The sequence below is a fragment of the Miscanthus floridulus genome, chromosome 18 (assembly GCF_019320115.1).
Source record: "Miscanthus floridulus cultivar M001 chromosome 18, ASM1932011v1, whole genome shotgun sequence".
NCBI lineage: Eukaryota > Viridiplantae > Streptophyta > Magnoliopsida > Poales > Poaceae > Miscanthus > Miscanthus floridulus.
In genome coordinates this window covers 111,968,891-111,983,918 of record NC_089597.1, presented here as the reverse complement: position 1 = coordinate 111,983,918, position 15,028 = coordinate 111,968,891, and the positions used below count along the sequence as shown (strand labels likewise).

The window sequence follows — 15,028 nt, the reverse complement described above, 5'->3', positions numbered from 1 at the left end:
CTAGACCGGCTTTGCTTGCATGCCACTGTTGTTCAATGCTACTAGTACTAGATGATACAGATAGCCTGCTGTGCTGAATGCTACTACTAGATGGCCGGCTGGGACTGCAGGCTAGGGCGCGAGGAAGGAAGGAGGCCGCGGCGGTGCAGGGTTGCGCGACGAGGAACACTTTCGTGCCGGAAAAAAAAAAGTACCGCAAAAAAAAAAAAAACTCAAAGTGGGACTAAAATTTGATTTTTTAGAAGTGAAATGTTGGGTACTATTGAAGATAACCTTATTTTTTTTTCTCCTAGTACCTTTTTAGCAGTTGGGAAACATGGACTTTTGTAGAGAAACTTTTAGGGAACTCTTGCATTCTTACTCCTAAACTTTCCATGCTATCACTCCATTTGGCTTGTACACAGTCAAACAGTGCATAAACAAATCAGATTACATTAAACTTGTAGATCTGATTGTGTACGCGTGGTGTGGGTAGTGTGTGTGGTGTGTGTGGGTGTGTGTGTTCGTACATGAACAGATTCTACAGCTGTACCCAGAGAAGAGGCTAAAAAATAAAAAAAATAAAAAAAAAACACGATACAGTATCTCAATTTCTCTGTTAAGATATGTTTCCTTCTCGGTGTTCTTGGCCGTTGCTTTTTCCACTTTCGGTTCCACTGTCTACCTGCTGCCAGAACTGGCTACCTACCGCAACATGGAGTGATCAGCTGAATCTTCCGCTGATGATCAGTGATGAGTGTGAGCACGCACTGCATTAGTACCCGTGCGGACCTTGTCTTAAAATCTAAGGTACGTAGTAGCATTGATAGATACCAACCAACCATGATCTAGCAGGTCAGCAGGATATTGATTCTTATTTGGGGGATAAAACAATGCTTATTGAATTTAAAATGAAAAAAAAAGTTTGCACACTGTTCATGTGACATATCTGACACCAACTTCAGTTATTGGGATGTCGACAGATAATTCAGTGGTAGGTAGATTAAAATACATGAAAGCTTTCTTCTAACAACTATTAATCGGAATCGACGATTCATGTTTTCTGAAAAAGGAGTAAAATGCATCTCTGTTCCCAGAATGGCTGTTCTTTTATATAGAAAATGCATAGAAATATTCCAGCCTGCACTCTCAAAAAGTCAGAATGGAGTACATTGCTGCCCAAATCCATCAGTAAAAGCCCTCATTCAGCTGCAGCAGAAACAGGGTGTAACGCTGCAGCATTACTGTTCCTCGTCTTCTCCATGCTACTGAGATCAACGATGAGATGATCACGCCCAGTGAACTCTCTGAAATTCGCAGCCCGCTCCAGGTTCTTCACTTCCTCTATCACCAGCTCCAGTCGCACCACCATCTCCACCAGCAGCGACGCGAACGCGGCGAACGGGAGCGCCTCTGAGAACTCGAGGCTGGTGATGGCGATCTTGCTGAGCGTCGGCCGCAGCATGCCACTCCTCTCGCTGCGATCCGGCGCCGGCGGCTGATCTGATCGGGCGTTCCTCGTCGTCTCTGACAACGCTGCAGTCGCGTCGGTCTTGAACGAATGAAGCGCGGCTCTCGACGCCGAGAGCTTCCCGGAGTTCAGCTCCATCAGCATGCGCTTGTTGGCGGCGCACGCGCGTTTGGAGCCCAGGAAGAGCCGCGGCTGCGACCTGATAGCCGAGTTCAGGTCCTGCAGCGCTTGGTGGAGATGGTCGGAGAGCACGTCGGGGGCGCATCGCCGGTGGTGTTTTATGCTCACCGCGAGCTCCTGGAGCACCTTGGCTACTTCTCGTGCAACTCTTGTGCATGGGTCTCGGAACAGTGATCTCACGGACGGTGGAGTCTTCAACAGCAATGGAAAAGAACATTATCGGCCTGGTTTTATTCTGGAGGCTTTAATTTGTTGCTTATATGCAAAGTGATATGGGACAGAAAAAAAAATATGTTTCACTAGAAAAGTTGGGCTTTTGCTGTACCTGAATCTCAGATTCCAGACACCCATGAAGTGCGGCAACCGTGTATGCAAAGTGCCTGAGCACGGACCCAAGCTTCACGTATTTTTGCCATGGGTAACTGTAACAATGCATTGAGTGTCTTGGCTCCCAGCTTGCATAGTGTGCCTGGACATTTTGTTAACAAAGTTCAAGCTATACATGCATATATATCATCAATAATCTTGAGAGAGTCAGAAAAAAAAATCTTGAGAGAGAGAGAGAAAGTTGTCAAGTTGCTTACTAGGGTCTCATCACTGGATTTTGAGTCCAAGACCGCTCTATAGCCGATTTGAATGGAAGCTCTTGCTTCCTCCTGCTTATTATCAAGAACGTTATCGCCTTTATCCCGGTCTCGGAAATACTCATTCACACAAGCTGCAACCTTTCTTTGGTAAGAATTCGTGGTAAGTTTTGATAATAACTTCTACGAGCTTTTAATAATCTACAAGATAGTACTAGCTAGGTACCCACCTTCAATTGATGTTGCTAATCCTTCAAATTTGCCAACGGTGCTACTGTGTAGGTCTTCTCCAGACCAGTTTGGCAATACCAAGAGAGTCATGAACAGACAGATTGCGCAACCAATGGCAATAGTACTTAGGCGATCTCTCGTCAATGACACCACATCCTGTTGGCGGTAGCTTGACACCGTTATCAGATTGAAGGTCAAGAGAAAAATCAGCACACCGTAATCATAGCTCTTCTTGATTGTTGGGAAGAATCTAACATATGTGGTAGCAAATCCTATCCACAGGAAATAAAAAGCAGCAGTGAGTACTATGTGTCATACATCGAGTTGCTTACGGCATCATGAACAATTGATTTGATTTACAGCACACCTATTATAAACACCGAAGCTCCCACGATGAAAGCACGCAAAACCTTCCCGGTTCCAGCTGCTACAAACTCAATGAGAAGTGCTAGACAGCCTGCCAACACTGTTCCCAACCCTCTATTCAGCCCTTTGCATATGGTTGCCCCTGTTGATCAGTAATAACTTATTACTAGGTGAAAGAATAGTACATATATATATGGAAAGAATAAATGTTACCAGCAGCTTGATATATACTTTGGTCGATCAATGTGAATTACCTGCAGTGAATTCAAGCACGACAACTACGGTCATGACAGCCCACATTGCATTCTTCCCGATTCCTTTGAAGAAAGGTTCGAGTATGTACAAGAGGGAGACCAGTGTGAGAGCTGTCCCAGACTTGAGAGCATGAACAGCTCTCCTTGGATCTTCTCTTCCAATACTCCATGCATGTCTCCCCCACGAAGCTGGAATCCTGCCTATTCTCTTCACCGGTGCAGTAAGCATCAGCAAAGTGCGTTTCTTGTTGAAAGAACCCAGAGCAGAAGCCATTCCCATGTCTTGTAGTTCAATGAAGATGAAGATGCCAATGCAATGGCACCAAAAGCTAAGAAACAACCGATGTTTCTCCCCTGTACATAAGGTACTTCTTTTATATGAAATCTAGCCTGCTGAAATGCTGCAAGTAATAATATCATGCTTTGTTAATTCAATGGTGTTGCAAAAGACTGCTCGTGTGCTTTCTGGAACGTTGCAATCGTGTATGCCTTTTGAAGTGATAGTTGGTCCTTTGCATGTGAGTTTCTCATTGTGTTCGGCTAGCAACTCGGAAGACCACACATTTTCATCTTTTTCTGACTCTAATGCGTGGTAAGGGCATGCAAGTTTGCCTTGACCTTGGGCTGGACAATTGCATGAGATCACATGGAGAGGGAGTTGGCAAAGGACCTGAAATTGGCAAGCCACCCGTGTGCCACGATGGTGGCAAGTGTTGGTTGCTCACTCTTTCTTGTTTGGCTTGATGATTACTTGTGCGGAGGCTGAGCTCATGAAGGTTGCAGAGTATGTGGTTTCTTTGCCAGCTAGTTGGTATCCGTGGACATTGGAACTGTCCTCAGTTTTTTTTTTCATCAATTGTGGCTCATATCTTGCCCAATGAGACAAAGGGTCCACACATTTGGGACCGGCTGTAGCGTCCGTGAATCGTCTGAAATCTCAAATTGGGTTGTCTGGTTTTGGTGAACCTGAGTAGGAGAGGGACTCCAGGGTCTTTCGAAGTTTGGCGAGGGCACCAGCAGTTCTTGTTCCACTACGTCACACACGGTTTGTAGGGGTGGCTCAAGACTATTTGTAGGAGCGGTTTGGCCAGCCGCCCCTACCAAACCGTCTCTATAAATCATGTATTTATAGTAGTGGTTCCCAGACCGCTCCTACAAATCGGCTGGTAACACCAGCCGCCCCTATAATAAATGTTTGTAGGGGCGGTTCAATCTAGAACCGCCCCTACAGTACATTTTTCCGCAAAAAAAAATTCAAGTTTAGAATACAAATTCGATCAGAACATACATATGGCCATGTTTGTTTCCGCGTATTCCCACGTTCGCGTTGCGAGTGAGCGAGGAAAGCGAGATAATCCCGCCGAACGCCCCGCGACCAACGCGTGACCGGGAATCGCCCACGGCATGGAACGCGCGAAACTTAACTACGACCCGCGATTCGCAAAACGCAGCTTCCGAACCGCGTTCGCTCAAGAGTATTATATAAACTACAATTACAAGTACAATTCACAAGGAATATATACAATCCATCATTAAATAGACATAATTCACAAGGTAAAACCAATGTCAAATTCCATACACATTATTATCAACGGCCTAGAGTTAGCCTTTCAGTCTCACGAAGGTGTTGGTACTGAGAATTTCTACCTAAGTCAGACTCTCGGTCATGGTAGGTGCCTTTGACGTGTACAATCTGGTCCAATATGAAGTTGCAAAGGTCGCCGACGAGCTCTAAGAGTTGGTCATCTTTGTATGGGTCTCTTTTCATTTCTTTCTCTTCTTTCCACTACAAGAGAACAAGTTTCAGGTTTAGTATTTCATACCATGTACGAAGTTTTTATACTACGGGTGAAGAGGTTCAAACTTACCCTTAAGGGGTGTCTCCTGTAGACACCGGTGTTACTCATCATAGAACAAACATAGTATCCACAATGTACACTCCCAGGCTTCTGCTTGGGGCACTGTGTGTTTTGCATATAGAAATGTTAAGTAATGCTTTTGACAGCCATGTAATGGAGTACTGAAGAAGTAAGTTCACTTACCGCACATAGTGTTTTTATAGCCAGCTTTTCCTTTCTTGCTGGATCATGCCTTCCGTGATGTTTAGTGACATAGAACCAAAATACCCTATTCAAATTATTTTAGCAAATACAACTTGTTAGTATCCAAAAGTGATCGTTACAAGTATGTATACAAACATATAAGCTAATGAGGATTGTCGATATGTATACATTTTGAGAATCGATATGAAGTTTTTATATGTCACCGGGTCCCTATATATTGAATCAAAGACCCATGCCATGTTCCTCTCGACATCGACGCCTATACAAATTCAGTGGTTGCTGCATGGATTTAATTATAAAACTAAATAATCTCTTTTGCATCGAATAAAATATATCAAACAAAGCTTTAAGTATAGAGTTGAACTTACTCGAAGTTGTATGGTAGCCATATAGTAGAGTGCTTGTTGGAGAATTTTAAAAGCCAGGACAATGTATGTCGAAACCTTAAGAGACTCTTGCCTTAGTTTCTTCGTACGGATGTCCTCTTTCTCCCGAAGGGTCTTTCCAGCAGCTAGCTCTTTGTCATCCAGTTTCCACTATTTAGGGATAATTAAAATTTGTTTGTGCTATAACTTGAGGGTCTATATACCTGGCTTTCACACTTGGCATTTGTTTTACAATGTGCACTTGCATTCTACAAATCACGACGTGGGTTAGTTACAACAAAATCCTAAAGATTACATTCATATCATATCAGGAGGACAAGGACTTACTAGGCACCACGTGCGAATTAGATTCATCTCAATTGCTCCGAGGTGAAAGCATGTCTTATGTCATTGAAGTCAAATATAATTTTCCTGGCTAGGGCTTCCAAATGTGCCGGTGGGGAAGCATGCTTGTATGAGGTCTATGCTCATTGGGAGAACACGCAAGTACCAATCATGAAACCTTCTCATTCCAAGTGGTAGGCGTTGGATGTCCTAGTTTGGTAGGAAGGGTTTGCCTCTTTCATATATTTTTGGGCAATCCTTTGAACATCTGATGGCATCAACATTTGGATACTACTTTCTTATTTGGTGGAGTTTGCTAGTGACGGCCTCCTCAGAAGCCCGTGATGGGACTTTTTTAACTTGGTTCTCAGGCTTGAACTGGTCATAGGCATACCACTTGTGCACCGACGAGACATCTTTCATTGGAACATAAATTGGCCTTATGGTGATTGGATGCTTCTTTTGAAGTTCCCATTCAGGCATGTCCTCATCTTCTTGTGCATCACCTTCTTTAGGAGGCACTCATTGTTCATGTATCGGCTGTGCTTGTTGAGAAGACTGTGGCATCTCATCATGCACTTGCTCGGTACGAGCTGAAGAAGGTTGTAGCTTATCAGGCACATGCTCGCTAGGAGGCGGGGAAGAATGTGGCATCTCAGGAATGTGGTGATCATGAGACGGTGAAATATCTCCCCGTCCTCAACAACTCGCTCCAAATTTGGGAGAGGGGGAGGTGGCGAAGAAGAAGTCAATATAATGTCCCGTTTGTGCCAGAGGATGAACTGCCCCATTACGTCTTCGAGTAACACTAGCCCCTCGGGAGTTGCGTAGTCTATCCTCCACTACATGAACTCGGGCTTCACGGTATGCACCTCGACCCTAGCATAATCCGACGGTATCTTATTATTGTGGTATAAGCCACCGGGAGGATGTGCCACACCCGTTGCCACCTCCATCACAATGTTATGTCGTTCACTGAGAAACACCAAGGTTTAACTAGTTGGTTCCCATATGCGATCAACGGGGGTTATGTCTGCAGAGGAACCTTGGTTGCTAGGAACTTTCGGAGGGCTGCCAACTAATGCTAGTTCTCCCGGCAGTGTCATTAATGTTCATGGCTCCATAGACAGTCCTTGCTCCTCCAGTGCCTTCACAACTAGAGCCTTTACTTGGAGCTCAAGATTAGTCTCCCAGTCTCTACCATGTTTCTTGTACATGTGCCTGTCCTCTTCGAATCCGTGCTTCCAGGTCATCCTTTTTCCTAGCCCCCTGGTGCGGCCTGTGTGCTCCTTGTTTCCCAAGCCAAGGCTAAGCTCGTCCCTCTCTCTAGAAGGATTGAATGATCCCCTTCTCCTTGTCTTCAGCATATTTCAATATCCTTGATACTGCCTCTTGGGTCTCTGGCTTATCAAACTTAAGATTACCGCCGGATGATTCTGTACTTCCTCGCATATATCCAATTCCTTGAGCGTACCTTCAAATTCGTCACATCGATATTCCCAGCAGCTACAGCCTCTATAGTCTATCTTCCTAAACTGCTCTTCCTTGGCATAGTAGCCACCGGAGCCTAGATGATGGTGGTGTTTGTTCCTCTTCGCCAGCTCGGTGTTACTGGGCACTGAGCTCCAATGCCTCCGGTGAAGTCTTCTGAGCCACGAGCTCCTTTCATTGACTAGGAGTTATGTTGTCGAACTCGTTGAAGGGAGTTAACCCCTTTTGGATATACTTCTTGTTGAGCTCTGACCTCCAACGTTGAAATGACTCTCCTATGATCCTAAAAGCATTTTTTACCAGTTCATGCTTACCATCCAGAAATCTAAAATTGAGCTTTAGCTGCCTATCCCATAGTTCATCCTTTTTCTTCTCTTATACCTCTTTCTAGTTAAGGATTGCTGGGTTCAATTTATCTCTTACTAGGGCTCCAATCGTATTACAGAATCATCCTCTTAATTCCTTCGGCTCAAGGATCTCCCCTACTGGCCCGACCTCCGTTATCACATAGCATGCCTTATCTGGATATTGATTTGCTTTTCTATCCCCTCGTTTCCTCTTAGGCTTGGTAGTCGTGGTTGTGTCTTGAGGTTGTGGAGCAGAGGCCTCAATGTCCGTCTCTGTGGTTGTTGCATCTGCTCTCCTTTCCTCTACTCTGTCTTGTCCAGCGAGATGTCGCGGACGTCGATGTCATCTTTTTTAGTTTTAGGAGGGACCTATATATACGATAGGTCAAAGTGTTAGCAGAGGCAACATAGCCAAAGCTTTAGCAAAATTTATAAGCTAAGGCTTTTTCCCTACCTCCTCGTTCGGGTCAAAATCCTTGTCCAAATCTTCCTCCGTTGGCCTTCTTCTGGCTTCACGTGGGAAAGGATCCTCGGGACTTACATATCCCTCTTCTGAGTCCTCCTCATCTTCTTCTTTGCCTTCAGCAGCCTCTCCTGCTCTTCCTTCTCCACCCCTTCCTCCTCGTCACACTACTCTTGAGTAAGCATCACTTCTAGATCATTTTCTAACTCGTTATCGAACTGCTCCTGAGTAAGCTGGTCCTCTAGTACTTGCTCCTCATAGGTTGGCTGCTCATCATGCTCTGGGCATCAGGCTACACTATTTGGTTCCGCGATATTATTTTGCGCTTTGTTCTAATAGATACAAGAAAGTGTGCTTTAGGTACACGAGAAGGTATAAGAAAGTAAAAAGGTCTATAAACCAAAGTAGTCCTATAAAACAACAATATATCAAAAAACGAGTAGTAGCAGTAGTAGAGGCCTCAGAAACATGTCAATCATCATCTGATCTTGAACTTGGAGCATCAAGGCATCATAACAGAGAAGAGAGGAGAAGGTAATGTAGGGGCAGGCTGCTAATGATGCCAAGTTCCTCATAAGTTCTTGATCATCAGCTCATATTCCATATAATGTATGGACTTGGACAATTTCATCATCGGCAAAACAAAGGAGAGGAGAGGAGAAGGGGAGATTTGGCAAAAAAAAACAACAGCTGCTTAGCAAACATAGAGCAGCAGCTGATGGCAAAAGACAGGACAACAAGTCCTGGGCGAGTCCTTAGGAGATTTAGGCAAAAAAAGCAACAACTGCTTAGCAAACATAGAGCAAGTTAATACATAGGGATGCATAGTAATGCATAGTACCAGGGATTTAACACATAGGAAAAACAAGCAACTAGTAGTACTAGTAGTAGGACAACAGTAGTATTAATAGTAGGACAACAATAGTAAATAAAATAACTCAAACCGAAATGAACATATTTCTACTCTAATGCAATATATTTGAAGAAGAAAGTTCAGCAACAGTACTGGTTAATGTTTTATGCTGACATAGGTTTATAGTCATTTAATCTATAAAACAATTACAAGATGTGACTAAAACTAAAACAACCTAATCCAGGAAGGCAGTTAAGTACAGAAGAAGGGATGTCCTATGACACATGCGACATTTTGAGTTCACATGTGACATTTTGACTGTTAAAAAAATATTTTTAGCAGTGGTCCATTTAACTATTTTTTACGGTTCACACTAACAGTTCAACTGTTCAAATCAGCTGGTGAGGTTCTTACAGAGAAAAGGATTAAATCAGATTCTACAAACATTAATGACATAGGTGGTGCAATGCCCACCAGCAAAAGCGGCGGGACCATAAAAGCAAGTGATAAGAGATAATCAACATTCATTGTGAAATAATGTTATGCGAATGAAAACTTCAGGTTTCCAAGGAAGGCGAAGCAGACATAACAAGATTCATAAAGGTTAAGTAGCATGTCTTATCTGAAGATAAGAGAACCATCAATCTTGGAAAAAGGCAATAGGAACCATCTATATGTTATATATGATTGGTCAGCAACCTAGGTACTAAACTTAGACTATATCAGTCTTTAAAAAAATTCTACCCCATGGATTAAAATTCTACTCCATCGATTTACATGCTTATATCAATGTGAAGATAAAATAGTGCAGACTTGCTAGTTCAAGATGACGTGTAAGGAGCTTTCCCTAGCAGTACACAGTTGTGGCACTTGATGAACAGAATTCACAATTTAGAATGAGCTTCTGGAAGGGGGCAGAATATATCTAGAGTAGTAGAGTAGTAGAGTAGAGTAGAGTAGTCATAGGAGAAAGTGTAGCAGTAGGGGTAGAGTAGTAGAGTAGAGTAGAGTAGTAGAGAGCATCAACCAACACTAGCAGCTAGCACTAGCAGTATAAGAAAAAATTGACAACACCAGCACCAGCGGCTAGTAGTACTAGTAGAGTAGGAGGAGGAGGAGACAATAGGAGTAGTGTAGAGTAGTAGAAGTAGAGTAGCAGTACAGTAGATAGTAGGAGTAGTGTAGAGTAGGACTAGCAGTAGAGTACTAGTAAAGGTCATTTAAAAACAATAGTAGTAAAGGAGTAGTAAGACAGTAGTAGTAAAGGTCAGATTTGATCAACACAGCAGCCAGCAGTTGGAAGGAATAATATGACAGTAGACAGTAGTAGTAAGACAGTAGTAGAGACAGTAGGAGTAGTGTAGAGTAGCATGCAGCAGGCAGCAACCATGGCCCATGATATATATGTGGAAGGAATAATATGATGGACATGTGTACCAGCAGCAAAAGAGCTAGTTAGCAGGGAATGAAGAGCATATATAAACATGATGGTGTAGAGCAGTAGCATCCATCTCATATCATTGCAAACATGAGCAGTGGTAGTTCATGATGAAGGAAGGAACCAGTGCTAGATGGATGGATCGAAGATAGATAGATAGATAGATGCAGATCGATGAAAGCAAGTATAAGATATTGATAAGATGAGGGTTAGTTCAATCGATTTGCCTCAGATTTAATTGCCTTTTCATTTGACCTTGAACTTGGAGCTTAAGAAACATAGACAACAACAAACCTCAAACAGATAGTAGAAAACTAAGATCATGACAGGCATGAAACCATGAGAGACATCCTAGCCCAGCCATCAGATTATCACAACCGCCCAGCTGTTGCTTGGGCATAGGATGTCTCACATGGTTTGATGACAGCCATGAGAAGCATAAGGCAGAAGATAGAAGAAACAATGCTCCTAGTACCTCACAAGTCCAAGGTCATCAATGTGCATAATCCATTACTCAACTGGCACTGTTATCTTCATAGGCATGAAAAGGATCTCACAATTGTATCAGCCTCAGTCAAAAAAATGGTGGACATCATAGGCACAAAAAATGCAGGCCTCAGCTAACTGCAAACTAACTTATGATCATCTTATAAGCTAACTGCAATCATCCTAGGTGGCAATTAAGAACACAAATTGCTGAGGCAAGTTTATGGCTCCCATGGAAGCATGGGACACGTCCATCCCAACCATCAGGTAGGCATGCCTACAACAGTTGCTTGGGAATGGACGTATCCCACGGTTTGATGAAAGACATGAGATAACACAAGAAGACAAAAAAGCACCAACAGAAAGAATACCCGTAGCCACCTCAGATTGCTATAGTTTGCATCATCGGCCGACGGAACTAGAGAAGCAACAACGGAGGACGAACTAGATGGGTGCATGGAAGCAAGCGAGCATACCAATGCCGGCCAAGTTTCACCTATAACAACCTTCCATATAGGTAAATCAACTAGCTTTGGACCATGCTTGGATTTGTGAAAGCCTGGCCCTTGCTTCTTTGATTAGATGCATCTATAATTTGATTGATTTGGTGGATGTGTAGTTTCATTTGGTGCATTGTACTTTGTTTTTGCAGGTGCGGTCTGTAAGCTTTAGCTGACTTTGAATGAATTGACAAAATAGTTGTAGATATGGGGATAGTTCTTTGACAACTTCCGATCCAGAAGCAAACCTTGCACAAGTTATGAGGTAATATCATTTCATTGTGATTTGATTTAATTTGCACTGACATGCCTTCATTTTTCAATTTTGAACTTTTCAGGCGCATTGTTTTTCCATGTGTAATAGTTAACCGATGAATTTGTGCTGGAAACAAAGACAATGAAGTTGAAAGAAGATCAGTAGGATTGCTATATTTGGTCTTGACATATGTTAGAATACTTCATACATAGTCTGTGTAAGTTAGTTTTTCTCTGAGTTAGTATAACATTGTAGGTCGATCTATCCAATCCTAGACATCTTTGTTACTGCAATTAGTGTTTCAGTCATTTGCATTGTTTTATCCTTGTTGAGATCATTTGGTAATCTCTATCACATAGTTGTGCTCAACATTTTGGTTCATTTGAACAAGTGTCGAGTCATTTGTATCCCCTTGCATACTATTATATATGTACGATAAGGAAATATATTTGACATCAAACCTGTGATAAAGATCAGAACCAATGGTTCTGTCTCACATGATATTTTAATTCTAAAATGGAAAAAAGAGTGCCTACATAATGTTTGAAGTCCACCTCTTGATTGCCCGTCATGCAGTGCAGGGACTGTGTTGCAATGTTACATGAAGTATTATGGAAAATAAATTGAATTTTTATTTCTTCACATGGTGGAGAACCTAATGTGTGGACACCATTGAACTATGCCATACTATGTGTTTGAGTAGAGTCAGATATTGTATTTTAAGACTGAAGCACCATAATAATATAGTGTTGGTGATGCAGAAACAATGGTAGAAGTGTAGCAGGTACCATTGGCATTGCCAGAAGCATCAATTTACTAATGTGACGTTTGCTAATGCATGCGCAATCCAGAAAGTGCACTACAAATATATCAATGTTACCTACTAGTGCTGGCCTGCTGGGGCACTACAAAAGAAATGAAAAAGAATCATGAAAAAAGAAATTAATAATTGAGATCAGAATCATAGCAACCAGCTAGAATCATCTCCTCGGTCTTTCTGATATTATATATGATATCTAACTACTAGCTAATAATCAATTTCTATTACACTAATTAAGTTGCTGATGCCTTTAAACCAACTAAAGTGACACTGATGGAAGACAACAATAAACTGAGATTTCTCTATTTTCTATTTCATTATCATGAAGAAGAATGTAACATGACCTGATCTTGAAATTTTGATAAAATTTGGAACTTCTATTTCAGGAACTTGAAAGTTTGCTAGTGGACTGATTCGGGTGAAGAAATGATGCTTGAAACATCTACAAAATATCTAACATGAATTAATATAGGAAAGTTCCAATGTTCTAATTAAGTAACATAAGTGTATTTAGCCGCCTAGAGCAAACTCCATTAGTCTCTTTGGTTTCAAAGAAAAAGAAAGGATGCAATTATCAGCTATATATTGTTTGAACTAAATAGCATTCAAAAGCAGAAGAGAGACAATATGATTGTTGCCTTTTTGCTCTCCTTTTTCATCCAACCAAATAATGCAGTGCGGCGTGACGGAGGTAGGGCACAGAGGTGGCGGAGGTAGGGCACAGAGACGGCAGCCTGCCAGCGTCGTGGAGGAGAATAGCGCCCAGACTTAGAAAATTTTCTACCTGCCCATGGGCTCTGGTTTATATACCGGAGTTCATTTGTATGGGTGGCTCCTGAGTTAGCCGCCCCTACAAATCGATTTGTAGGGGTGGTTCCTGAGTTAGCCGGCCCTATAAATATTTTTCAATTTATTTTAATTACTAATTCTGTAATTCATTCATATATAAAGAACACAATGTAAATTTATATATTAGTTTTTTTGATTATTCTCTATATATAAATATATGTATATATAAACAATTTTATTATATATATAGATATAATTCTATATTTTCTTCTTTACAAAAACAATATTTAAAAAATTAAAAATTTGAATTTCAAAACAACTAATAGAATTTTTGCACACGAAATGACCTCAAATGAAAATTTTATAAACATCAAAGTTGTAGAACTCATCAAGATGTACAACTTATATTTTGGTCATCTTTTCATTTGATAAAATTTGAAAAGTTCAAATTTTGAATTTCAATAAATGGCAACTTCAAACAAGATTTTGAAACCTTAAATGATTTTAAATAAGAAAGTCATGAACATAAAAGTTGTTGAACACAATAATATCTACAACTTTTATTTTGATCATCTTTTCATTTGACTAAATTTATATATTTCAAATTTTGAATTTTAATAAATGTTAACTTCAAACAATATTTTAAAACCTTAAATGATTTCAACTAGAAAAGTCATGAACATAAAAGTTGTTGAACTCATCACTATGTACAATTTTTATTTTAATTATTTCTTCATTTAATAAAGTGTTAGTAAACATTGTTCACAAATCCATATATCACTCATAGTTTCATAAACAATACGAGAGACAGGTTGATTTGTGAACAATGTTTACTATCACTTTGTCAGATGAATAAATGAACAAAATAAAAGTTGTAGATCTTGATGAGTTATACAACTTTTGTATTCATCACTTTTTTAGCTGAAATAATTTGGTGTTTCAAAATCTTGTTAGAACTTATCATTTTTTTAAAATTTGAAAATTTGAATTGTTCAAACTTTGTCAAACGAAAAGAATGACCAAATCAACACAGTGTCTTAATAGGGCATGATTTTAGAAAATTTTAGGAAAAAATCATCACATTTAGAGTTAGTATGAGGGAGAAAGACTAGTTACAAATTTTACCCAGAGATTAAAAAGAAAAATCAGAATTGTTAATGATGAACAAGTGTGATTTCTCTTTTTAATCTATGGCTGAAACTTGTAACTAGTTTTTCTTCCTCATACTAACTCCAAATGTGATGATTTTTTTCTTAAAATTTTTTAAAATCATGCTCTATCATTTTAGTCTAGTCATCTATCTTTGTCACTAATTTTGAATAATTCAAATTTTGAATTTCAGAAAATAACAACTTTAAACCTGATTTTCAACCAATAAATGATTTCAGGTGTAAAGGTGATGAATATAAAAGTTGTTGAATACATCACTATCTACAACTTTTATTTTGGTCATCTTTTTATTTGACAAAGAAGTAGCACATGCGGGTGATGGCCATTTTCAAGAACTCTGGCTTTATAGCCCTGATTGCAATAGGTAGAAACACTATCAGCATCACATGGCAATCGTGAGCCTTGCAGTGTGTTATTGACAAGTCCTTCATCGACACTAGCTTCTTCACATTCGCTGGAAACCTAGTCGGAACTTTGACCCTCCTCAGGAAAGTGCATATAGCTCTTTTCTCATCTAGTGTTAGGTTGAAGCACGCCGCAGGCAGAGTGTATTTTCCATTAGCCTCAGGTACCGGGT

The 15,028-nt window shown here is 40.7% G+C and overlaps 1 protein-coding gene across 1 annotated transcript; it reads right to left on the bottom strand.

Annotated features, from left to right (window-relative positions):
* Positions 1 to 966: 966 nt before the first annotated feature.
* On the bottom strand, positions 967 to 3,496 carry LOC136521750 (aluminum-activated malate transporter 12-like). The gene is made up of 6 exons (XM_066515523.1): positions 3,066 to 3,496; positions 2,813 to 2,953; positions 2,445 to 2,717; positions 2,215 to 2,348; positions 1,956 to 2,099; positions 967 to 1,822 (listed from the first exon to the last, which is right to left on the bottom strand). The coding sequence occupies exons 1-6, from the start codon at positions 3,343 to 3,345 to the stop codon at positions 1,181 to 1,183; spliced, it is 1,614 nt and encodes a 537-aa protein (XP_066371620.1). The 5' UTR covers positions 3,346 to 3,496; the 3' UTR covers positions 967 to 1,180.
* Positions 3,497 to 15,028: the final 11,532 nt, after the last annotated feature.

Bases quoted from the DNA above. Each gene is read 5' to 3' on its own strand.
- LOC136521750 (XM_066515523.1), bottom strand. From the start codon at position 3,345: ATGGGAATGGCTTCTGCTCTGGGTTCTTTCAACAAGAAACGCACTTTG. The intron at 2,718-2,812 runs GTGTGCTGTAAA...TCCTGTGGATAG, and splicing joins AGCTTCGGTGTTTATAATAG to GATTTGCTACCACATATGTT. The intron at 2,349-2,444 runs GTGGGTACCTAG...GAAAGGTTGCAG, and splicing joins ATTAGCAACATCAATTGAAG to CTTGTGTGAATGAGTATTTC.